The sequence below is a fragment of the Panthera onca genome, chromosome B1 (assembly GCF_046562875.1).
Source record: "Panthera onca isolate mPanOnc1 chromosome B1, mPanOnc1 haplotype 2, whole genome shotgun sequence".
Taxonomy (NCBI): Eukaryota; Metazoa; Chordata; class Mammalia; order Carnivora; family Felidae; genus Panthera; species Panthera onca.
In genome coordinates this window covers 153,128,556-153,140,612 of record NC_138342.1, presented here as the reverse complement: position 1 = coordinate 153,140,612, position 12,057 = coordinate 153,128,556, and the positions used below count along the sequence as shown (strand labels likewise).

The 12,057-nt window shown below is 38.5% G+C and overlaps 1 protein-coding gene across 3 annotated transcripts in view; it reads right to left on the bottom strand.

The window, feature by feature from the left end:
• Nucleotides 1-12,057, bottom strand: part of PINX1 (PIN2 (TERF1) interacting telomerase inhibitor 1) — an 88,023-nt gene that overhangs the window by 55,980 nt on the left and 19,986 nt on the right. For all 3 annotated transcript variants that reach the window (XM_060653713.2, XM_078445590.2, XM_078445591.2), the window contains 2 exons: nt 7,449-7,541; nt 886-962 (listed from right to left, as the gene is read on the bottom strand). In XM_060653713.2, the coding sequence (XP_060509696.1) occupies nt 886-962; nt 7,449-7,541 (170 nt within the window). The remainder of the gene's footprint in view (nt 1-885; nt 963-7,448; nt 7,542-12,057) is intronic.

The window sequence follows — 12,057 nt, the reverse complement described above, 5'->3', positions numbered from 1 at the left end:
TCTTCGGAAATAATATGAAGTAACAAAAAGCTACTACCCTGGAAAGATTCCTGTCAGTCTAGAGAAATGTCAGAAAAAATTGCACCAGGGCCTTGGCTAGAAACCAATAAAGAAACCTAAGTAGGACACACCAGATTAACTGAGTAATAGTTATAGCAACCATACTGCAGATTTTTGGAGGCAACACCAATTTTAAATTTTTACTCCTATGTCTCCAGAAACCCCTATTTCACAAATTCTATTTTGACATCCAAACTCAGGACTGCCTCTTACTTTGGAAATGGCACAAAAAACTCCATACTAAATTACAAAGCCCAATTTACTAACGAAGCTTATGAATTATGGACTCATATCATGTAGGGTATGGTGTAGTCACCCTGCTCTCACCTAGTTTTAAGACAAACACTATTGTACAATGGAGGAAATACTACATCTAAATCCCTTACAGATTCTTGGTGATGATCCTACACTTTCAAAATGTCTTTAAAAGGAAGCAGACCAGGACAGGACTATGCAGATGACATTGTCCCTCCCAAGCCATATCCCAGACTGTTATGCAGTCTGAGCAAACAAAACCGCTGCAAGCATCCTCGGATGGGAGAGACATTTTCCCCATTGAATATGTCAGCAAAAGCATTCTTCCCAGAGTTTACTCTAGTCCTCACACAAGGGAAAAAGCAGGTGACACATACTCTTCTTTAGAATCCTTGTATCTTCCAACTACTATTATTAAGAAGGTCACATTTAGCCTTTGAGACTTCTCACATCTTTTTTTTGGAGCTTTATCTAAAGAGTACTATCAGTAATAGATATAAATAGTTCTACGCACAGCTGAAAACCAAGCGGTGTTGAAACAGGACATATCAATTGTATGTGGCTTAATACCTCAGGAGTCTTCTTACTCTGTCTTTTCCCAAAAATGCAGTCAAGATCTGTTTTGCTCCGAGATGATAGATCCTTCCCTAGAAAAACAACACGGTGCCTTTCAGTAATACCATTCTTTCTAAAATAAGGGGCACAAATATAAACTATGAGAATCCTGAAAGCAAAATGGATTTTGGAAAAGAGACAATTTTGTAAACTACTTTCTGTCTCCCTTCACAACAACTCCTTAGTTAACAAGTAAAATCAAATAAATTTTAAAATGACTTAAAACTCAAGACAGTGTTTCACAACCAGAATCCGTGATGTTCTCTTCTTTACGGTAGAAACAATCAAAAGCGTGTAGCAGGAGAGGAAAACTGAATTTCAAAGCTAGCTCTACTACTGGTACACCTTTCACTTATGATTTCTGGGTCTCTACGTTCCCCATTTATAAAACAGATATTTTTTACTTCAAGGAGACATGAGTTACTCAGGATTATGAAATGCAGAACAAAAATGCTGGTAGCTTTACAGCTTTTAAACACACACGAATGAGAGCATATTGTATTTGACACATAGGAGCTCAATAACTAATTGAATGAATGAGAAAAAATTTAAAAAGAATAAATGCAAACAAAAATTACTAGGGTGAAAGGATTTCAGATTTTTCTCTTTAAAATGTTCTTTACTGTTACAACTATATCATCTTTAAATAAAAGGATACATAATAAGAGCAGGAAATGAAATGGCTTCTGGCAAAGCACTGTCCAAAGGACCTATGCCTCTTATTAAAAACACTAAACTCTTTAACTTAATTTCAAACCCACAAACCAACTAATTTAAAATTCACTTCTTTGGAATTTCCACTTCTACCAATAATACTCTGTGAGCAGTCAACTGAATCTCTTCCCATTTGTCAACTACATGGCAAATGCACTTTAAAATGTAACTACTACATGTAAAGTCTTGAAGCTCTGGGGGAGTTAGGCTCTAGGTTAGACACAGGAATTTTTGTTTTGAGTAGGAAGACTAAGTTCCAATGTCATGGACCCACTGGTCTTCTTAGCTTCCTGTAGCAAACTGACTTGGCAAAGTAATGGCATGACCCAGAAAGTTCTAGTTCACTGACAATCACTGGGGCATTCAAATATGATATCACTCAGTGACTCCATGAAATTAAAAAACAAAACACTCTTGGATTTAATGCAAAGCCAGGCGCCATAACCAGTTTCATAGGCAGCAGTACCAGATTCAATGGTCCAGTCAATACGACCAGTTTCTATCAGGAAGGACATGTTCCTTTGTGGCTCTGTGTTACTCTCTCCTTTCTTCCTGAGCTAGAAACAAAGCCCTCCTGGTTCTGATTATTAAGCAGACCCATACAAGAGACCCCATAGGAAACCTACTTAAGAACAAAATGAAGCATATCCCAGACAAGAACTCAGAAAATGAACCAGAAAAGTGGGGAATAACACTGCTCATGGTGGGGATAACTGGACAAACCCTCAGGAGGAGGTCTAGAGATCTATTCTTAGCTTTGTCATCAGCATAACCCATTTTGCACAGCAGAGCACATTCAGGGTGGCAGCTTCTATTTCAGAAAAAGGAGTTATACTTAGTTCAAAATATGTATTCGCCATCTATCCCCAACCTATCTTCTGGAATGGAACAGAAACCCTAAAAGAAATGCAAATTAAGATCTCTTTTATAGCAATTCAACTAAAAGGAATGCTGAAGGGATTAAAGAAGGCAGGGTACATGCAAGATCACAATTCTAAAACAGGATGTCAAACTATGAACACGCAGAGATTGAAAACAAATCTAAACATCAAAGGGAAAACTGCCAAGCTGGGAGAGACAGTAAGCTGTACCAATGAAGGTGCAAGTGTTTCTAAGGTTTTGGTGATGGGTTCTTGTATCAGAAATTTTTATCCTTTAGAAAGTTCACTTAAGTAAATGTAGAAACCAGGATTGTTACAGGCCTTGCTCTGGATTTGATCTGGAAAACAAAACACAGAGAAGAATTAAGAGTCAGAGACCAATGGAAAGGGACTTAAAGATAGATCAAAATGTGAAGATGGAAGCAATATTGAAATAGTTATTAGTCAATGGTCCTGGGTGAAAAGTTTATCAACATTACAAAATTATGGCCATTTTGGAATCAGGTATATATATTAAAACTGAGTTTGAAAGTTTACTGGTCTCAGTTCTGAATTAAGGTTAAATCACAACAAATACTGTTGATAAACTTAGATGTTAGAGAAAATGACAATCAAAAACTAAAAGGAAATATGTGTTCTCTGTCTGAATTTGGGTCATCTATCTATTAATCTTCAATTGGCCATAACATTTTGAGAACCAGGAAAAACAGCTTCCAGTAGCCAAGCTGATAGAACTTAAGTCCATAAAAGGATAAACAAGTACTTTCAGAAAAGAGTACTTTATGATCTTTTTAGCTGTTTTTCTAGTAATCATGATTATTAGGTTTTCCTGTCTATCCAAGTGGCAATTTGGAAAGGAGAGAAGTTACCACTATAGTCAGATACACTTTACAACACCAAGGAGTCCACAAGGGAAGCAAATGAAACTACAAAAAACAAACATAAGAATTGAAGAATCACAGAGATTTGGAGGCTCTTACTTTAAGGGTAAAAGTCATATAGAACCCAACAAGTTCTAAGGAAAAAAATGTATTACAGCACTGTATTGCAACAAAGACTTAAAAAAAACCCTGAGTTTTCTACTCAGAGTAAAGGGGCGAGGGCAAGGAAACGCAGGTCTGAGAAATACGTTTGTTAAAATAAAAAAAAAAACAAACAAACAAAAAACCCACTGCAGGTGTATGTAGGAAGCTTCATTTGCTTAGAAATTTCATTTGCATTCCCCAATAAAGAAGGATAAAACACTGCATTCTGATTTCTGTTTTTAATGAAAATACATGGGACCGATAATAAGCCTAGGACCAAAGATTATGGCAACGTCACTGAAAGGGTGATGTCAGAAAACCAGGAAAACTGAAGGAATCAGAGTAGGGAATGAAAAGAAGTGAGACCCTCACAACCAATAAGACAGTCAGGATTCTGTAAAAGCCTGCCACGGTGCTATTTTATATTTAAATGGCAAAAGAATCAGAAGAGGAAACTGGATGCCGGTCACCAGCAGAGTCCGACGTGGGGAGGAGGTCACCACGCCAGCAGTCCTACAGTCTGGTGTATCCAGGCTAGCAAGCCAGCTACCAGGACCTGTGCTGTCCGCGCAGTTTCCTTGTTTAAGAAGCAAATACTGCAAACTGTCACAGGAGTAAGAAGGCTGAGTAATATTACTAAGGTGAAGCTGCACAGCTTCAGTTTGTGCGACCTTTCTTCTAGCCACCGCACGATGCGGGGCAGTGGTCGGGGGGGTGGGGGGGTAGAAGCAGCGTTCTCTTGATAACTTCCCATTGCATATACTAAACACTTCAAAAATGGTTTTGTAGAATTTCACATTCTCCCTATCTTTTCCTCTCTGTAGATGAGGCCTCAACAAACATTTTTCAAATTAAAAGAAACTGCACTGAAGTTAGGCTTGTTAAACAAATACAGATGAAATTAACTTTTAAGTTATATAATAAATTGTTTCAAAATAAAAGCAGAAATTTGGGACCAGAAAAAGGAATAATTATGTATTAGAACTAAAATGATATAGCCAGTATTTAGGCAGCAGTATATTTTACAGTGCTATTCACTACTGGAATCTCACTGAAGTCAAATTTTTATCTTCACTCTTCAAACCAAGCTATGTAAAATGCCATTTTCCCATGATTTGGTCTCTGGACCACACATGGGAGTTACAACATGAATCACCCTCATCAAATAAGCAAATTAGTTACTGCGGGGCATACCCGCAGGCTAAAATGATTATCATTTAATATGCTGAACAATCAAAAGTTCCATAAAATGGGTCATTTCTGAAAAGTCATAAAATGGAACCTACTTTAGAACTTTATAATGACTGAGAAATCTTTCCTCATTTTACTTACTTATTTTTCAATAGGCTTCACGCCTAGCATGGAGCCCAATATGGGGCCCAAACACACAACCTTGAGATCAAGACTTGAGCTGAGATCAAGAGTCAGACGCTTAACCAACTGAGCCACTCAGGCACCCCTGAAATCTTTCCTCATTTTTAAGACAGGAAACTGAGTCTGAAAGAAGGTAAGTGCTTAAGTGATGTGAGAGACTAATGGCAGAACCCAAGTTTCCTGTTGATCTAAGAACATCCACCTTAGAGTGTTATGCTAAGTGAAAAAACCCATACAGAGAAAGACATATACCATATGTTTTCACTCTTATGTGGATCCTGAGAAACTTAACAGAAACCCATTGGGGAGGGGAAGGAAGAAAAAAAAAAAAAAGAGGTTAGAGTGGGAGAGAGCCAAAGCATAAGAGACTCTTAAAAACTGAGAACAAACTGAGGGTTGATGGGGGGTGGGTGATGGGTATTGAGGACGGCATCTTTTGGAATGAGCACTGGGTGTTGTATGGAAACAATTTGACAATAAATTTCATATATTGAAAAAAAAAAAAAGAACATCCACCTTAGAGAAAACTGAGGGTTTATCATTCATAACCAGGGACAACAATTGTTCTACAAGAAAAGATTTATTAAATGAAAGAACTTTAGAACCTGCTTTCACTGTGGATTGTTAAGATGGGTAGTAAATAATTATTTTCTTCACCACCTGGATTTCTGCCTCCTTTTCCCACCTTTTCCACTTACTCTCAATCTGCATTTCCTGTATCTTCCCACTCAATCTCCTCTGCTTCCTTTCCGACAATATATCTTGAAAGGATGTATCTTTTCCCTGTATACCGATGCCCTCTTTCTCCCCAGGCAAGGCTAATAAATCAGCAAACCTCATTCAGAGAAAACGAAGGCACAACACACCAAGCAGGCCGACAGGGTCACCTGGCAAGGAAGTGGCTTAACTAGAAATAGAAAGCAGATACTCCCAGCATCCATTAGATTAAAGCAGATTAAAGAGGTTTATCCCAGCTTCAGCAAACACTTCGGGTGAAATCATGCATGTAGTTAGATACTAAAGGAAAACTAGATTTGCAAAAGTGAAAGCTTCAAAGGCTGACATGCCATCTAAAAAGTTACAGGCCACTTTTCATGAATTTGCTCAGCATCTTTCTGTGATATGTCTCTTTTTTCCTATAGGTTATAATGAAAAAAGGAGGGATATTTAACGACTGGTTATAAAGTGGCAATTTAGCCTCTTCTCAGAAAGACTGAGGAGGTAACAGGGACTGTTCTTGTTCCAGAACAGAAGTGGAGTGGAGAGAAACCCCAATCAGAAACCATAGAGGACAACAACAAAGAAGGTTCTAAACTGAAAGAAGAGGGGAAGACATGAAGAGCCATACAAACCACAGCAGCTGGAAGAGGGAAAGGGGAAGTGCCTGTTTCTCTTTGGACATGTTCCTGAAGCTATTCAGCTCCCAACTCCATTAAACTCTGCCACGGGCTCTCACTTAAACCAAAACCAAACCCAAACCTTTGGGGTTTTGGCCCAAGTGAGAACCATTAATTGCCAAGAGGAATGGGAATTCCAGCTCCTACTGCTATTGAGGCAAGTTCTAGGAATTAGGGAATTCTCAATCATGCCAACTAGACTAAACCAAAGAGATGTGTGCTTCCTGGCATATAAAGATAGAAAGGTACATCTCATCTCCCATAGAAAGGCCATCATATGGTGACTAGATAGCACAACAGGATTATCATCACATTTATACTTGAAGTACAGTATGTAACAAATAAGATTTTGTGCCTGGAAAGTGTACTTAATGCATAATATTATTCTATGGGAAAACATCTGGGGGAGTTGAGGAGTTCAAGTTAAATTGTTTCTTACCAATACAAGACTGCCACCTGGTGGTTACACAGGACAACTGCACTTGTAATTGGCGGCGTTTATTGGGAAGGGAGTAGGGAGGCGGTGATGGAAGATGGGATTCACTACCCAGTTCTCAAATATGTTTTCTAATGCTACTTTGCCATGACCATGGAATGCCTAAGTTACCATTCCATTCAATGAAGAAATGGTGTGAAATAATATAAATCAGTTTAGGAGGGAGATTTCTCATACTGGAGATCTCAAGATAGAACACAGTTCTGTAAATTGGAATAATTTAAGTTATTCAATACCAACATTAAACTTCAAAAACTAGAAATTGTAAGTAAAAATGCTGAGCAATGAATTAAAATTATTTTCTGACTTAGTGACGTAAAGTCACTTTTCTCTTTTACATAGCAAGTTGACTTCTGCTTCCAGCTTTGCCAAAGGACTTGCATGTAATCTAAAACCGAATGTGGGGCCCTACCTCAGAGCTAACGGATCTGCAATTTAACAAGATCTCCAGGTGACTCACAATAAATGCTGAAACTTTAGCACTGCTGTACATCAAGCCAGGCAGGCCACCCATACTTGTCCATTCTGCACATAAAACAAGAAGTAATGTTGGTGAGAGCTAAAAATGCTTTAAGAAACCTGGTATGAACATGGGGATTTCAAAAACAAATAAAGAAATGCTTAATTTTACCTTTTGTGAATTTCATATAATGAACACGGTTTTTGGAGATCTTGGATTTTTCTTCAAGGCTGAAAGTTTTCTTTTCTTTGTTGTCTGAGGAGTCTTAAAAAAAAAAAAAAAAAGAACGAAAGAAAAGCATTAAACTCTCTGAAACCCATCCCCTCATTCATTCTCTTACCATGACATGGTCTTTTTTAAATAAAACCTTTAGAAGCCCTATTATTTAATACTGAGCTCTACTCATAGGATTAGAAACACTCTCCTTAAGCTGTGTACTGTGAATCAGGCAAGGCTATTCACATGAAATTTATAAAATCCTCAAGAAAGAGAAATGAAAACTTGTGTTCACACAAAAGCTTACAAACGAATGTTCTAACAATCTTATTTATGATAGTAAAATACTGGAAATAACCCAAAATTCCTTCAATGGGCGAATGGCTAAGCAAATTCTGGTACATCTTTACGCTGAAATGCTACTCGGCAATAAAAAGGAATCAAGCTATGGATACATGCAACAACCTCATTGTGCCTGTGAAAAAGGTGGACCTACACACTATATGTTCCATTTAGAGAACATTGTCAAAATGACAAAACTATAGAGCCAGAAAACACATTCATGGTTTCCAGGGGTCAGGGATGAAGGGGGAGTGCTGGAGGATGGAGGGGTGGAAGGTGGGTGTGCATGCAAAAAGGCAGCATGAGGCAGCTCTTCTGTGGTAATGAGACAATCCTGTATCTTAACTGTGGTGATGATTACATGAATTTATACACACGATAAAATTCTACACAACTTACACATACACACACACACACACACGCATGCGCGCACAAATGAAGGCTAAAAAAATGATGAAAACTTAATAAGGTCTATGGTCTGATTAACAGTCCACACAAGTGTCAATTTCCCGGTTTCAATGTTACGCTGTTGCTATATTAGATGTCACCCCAGGAAAAAGTGGGTGAATGATACTCAGGACTCTTTGTAGTACTATTTTTGCAATTTTCTATATGTTTATAATTGTTTCAAAATAAAAAATTCTTTTAAAAATTGAATAAAGGTAAGAGGTTAAATGATAATCAAAAACCAGATCAGAGATGACAATCAGAGTGTGAAGGAGCAGAGCTAGCACTGAGCCATAGCCTCAAATACCAGATTTCACTAGAGACTTACCTTAAGGACAAAACAAAAACAAAAACAAAAACAAATTGAGGAAGAAATTCATGTTTATTCTTTTGACAAAAAAGGAAAATGTGAGCCAGAAAGTACCTTGCCTAAAATGTCAGAGCAAGTACAACTGGGGTTAGAGTCAATTATAGTCAATTAGTTAACTAGCTGCCTGTATTCCCTCACCTTTATGTGTCAAGGTCAGGCAGCAGAGTACAACAGAAACAGAACACCACAGGTAGAAAAGAGCCTGAATTTTCCATAAAGAAATACAGATATGAGGTTAGAAAAAGTGGGGGAAAGGAAAATTTTGCCTTAGTACTGGAGCAAAACCAGCACATGTCCACTGTGTTATAGGAGTTAGCTGTAATCCCTCCTAGAAATCAGCAATTTTAAAAACAAAGTGTGAATTACATAGTAAGGCTCCAAAGGATGTATAGATACCTCAAGGTTTCAGACTATGCTTAGCATGGGTTAATCATATCAGCAACCCAAAACATTTTCTCCTGCAGCCACTTCTCACAAACAGCTTGGGGTTTTTTTCAGACATCCCACGAGTGAATTTTTCTTGTCTTTCGGAGGTCAAACACTTCTTAGGGTACGTAATATTCTCAATTTTGATGTTCCAAACACAAGTCACTTAGTAAGTTCCGAGCTTAGATAAGTAGTTATGATCAACTGAAGGCTTATGAGGCATGAGACCCTGGACTCCAGAGCTTTCTATGCATGTCCTGCAAAGGAGGGGCCATGATGACTAACTGTACTTCACAGGACACTGAGGCACAGAGGGATTAAACGAGGCACATCTAGGAGGTGGCTATGAAAGGATTCAAACCTAGGCAGAGATGAGTGACAGTCCACATCCTTACCCATTACACCATGTCCCCATCAGAGCTGCTCTTGCACTTCAAAGGACACTAAGCCTCACCGGGAGAGCTTCTCACCTGCCGAGGACACAGGCTTCCCACAGTACATGGAGCACGGACAGATCCCAGGGGAATCAGTCCCTAGCTTTTTCCCCACACTGCTCTGTGAGCGGATGCAGCAATGTGGCTCTCCTTCTCCACTTCTCCCATGGGTCCTTCCCTCACTTTACAAGAGGGGCACAACTCTCCTCTCAACAAGGATATAAGCAAGGCACAAACCAAAGGACTGGGAAGCATCTTTTAATCAAAGCAGCAAAAGCAGCCCCCTCCCCGCACCAATCTATCTATCTCATCAAGAGACGCACTTCCAGAAAGATTGCACTATTATAATAATTATTTTCAAAATTTGTAATATATTTCCCAGTTTTATTCATTGCCATCTACTGATGCAATGACAACTTCATCCAAAGAAAAATATTACACTTAAAATCTTGGGGTTACTAGAAATAAAGCAACCTTGAATTGCTCAAATTCCTTCCTCTCTCTCTCTCTGTCTCTTTTTTGGAGAGGTATGGTGGCAAATCCCATTCTAGGAACAGAGACTTTTGGGGGCTGATTTACACAGGAGCAGTCTTTCCCAGGAATGGTGTATTTATATGTATTTGTTTTGTAGCAGAGAAATAGAATAGGGTGATGAATTTTTAAAAGTTTCAACAAAAAGAAACATATAAGCATAAAATACTATGGGGTATGTACAATGGAAACATTATTTCAGAGGAAAAGGAACAACGAAATACAACATTTCTGACTACTAAAAGACTTGCTGGTGTATTTATAAATATGTGGCAATGAATATCAAATTGTACTGGTATATAGCATCCGCTGGATACATTTAACAACGTAATGGTATTATTTTAAAATGCTAGCATTTCCCAATAGGCCAGAAATTATATTTTTTGCAATGATTTAAAGCTATGATTAAAAACCTTACAAATGTTCTCAAAAATGTGAGGCGGAGGTGGGGGGGGTGCATGTGTGGCTCAGTTGGTTAAGCATCCAACTCGATTTAGGCTCAGGTCATGATCTCACAGTTCGTGGGTTCGAGCCCTGTGCTGGGCTCTGTGCTGACAGCACGGAGCCTGCTTGGGATTTTCTCTCTCCCTCTCTCTGCCCGTCTCCAGCTCACTCACTTTCTCTCAAAAGAAGTAAATAAACTTAAAAAAAAAAAATGTGAGACAGGGTATACTGTTTTTCAAAGTGCAAAAAAACTTGAAGACCCCTGTCCTAAACAGGTGTTTGGCATCCCAGTTTATTTTCAAAAATATTTAAAATCATAAGGGACAAAATACCTGCTGGAAGTAACAAACATTTCGTAAAACCATGAAGTCCACTGAAAAGCTAAGTTGAGTCTGGTAGAGAGAACTAATTAATAAAATAATTCCAAAAAATGAAATTCTGAAGAATACACCGAGTTTTATGTCCCACAAGAAAATAAGGGTTATTTCTAGAATCTTTGCAAGACATTCTATGAAGCGAACAGTATGGAATCTCTACTTAGGTAAAACAATACTGTATGAATTGATACACAGGCTTAACTAACTAAAAATGTTACAACAGTAGAAAAGTATGTTATTGGGTTATTGTGTCATCTGCTTTTCAGCTTTAATACAAGCAATATGATCAAAAATTCACTTGGATGAAGATACTGTATTTACCAAGGATGACATGGCAGAAAAATAACCTATTAGTTGTCCAGGTCCATTCCTTGGATAGGTCTTCCCTCACAGGAAGATTCTAAAGGCTTTTCAGTATTGGGAGCGGCAGTTAGCAAGGCCTGGTTTCTACTGGGCAGGACAGTAAGCAGTGAGCTGCTCCATCCCATTTGCAGAGCTATCAGCACCCTCTACGGGTCTTGAGGTGGAACTTAATCTACAGATGAGGAACTCTTTAGCTGTCTTCTGCTTGCTTTATGCACAAAAGAATCAGCCTGCACAGATAAACCTGTGGGCCGGACTGCATGAGGACAAAGCACTACCACTTGGAAGCTGTTACACACTCACTACCTTCCTGACAAATAATACAGGGTCCCCTGGGTCACTTTAAACATTTCACTGACTGCACTTCTGGGAATACATCACAAAGGCCCAACTACACTGTGCCCAGCCTCAGCAATCAGCAATAGAACAAAGTACATCTGTCCCCAACCAGGGTTTTTGCAACTACGACGGCATTTCTCAGAAAAGAGTAATCACGATACCATCAAAGAAAAAAAGTAACTTTCTAGCTAGCACTGTCAAATCTCAAAAGAAAACAACTGAAAACTCTGCTTTCTTTTCTTAGTACCTACAAAAATAATCTCATAGCTCCTTTCTTTATGAATCTTGGAGTTGATGATTTCTTGATAACCCTATCACCTAAGAAATTACAAAGTTTTCTCTAATTCAGTACATGAAGGAGGAAGTTATGATACCAAAGTGCAAAGTCAACTCATTTTCCCTCTTCAAGATTGTGTGGATGTCTCTAAGAAAAAAAGCCCCAGACTCAAAAGCTTCTGCCTCCATGACCATGGTCATGCAAGGTCAGCTCA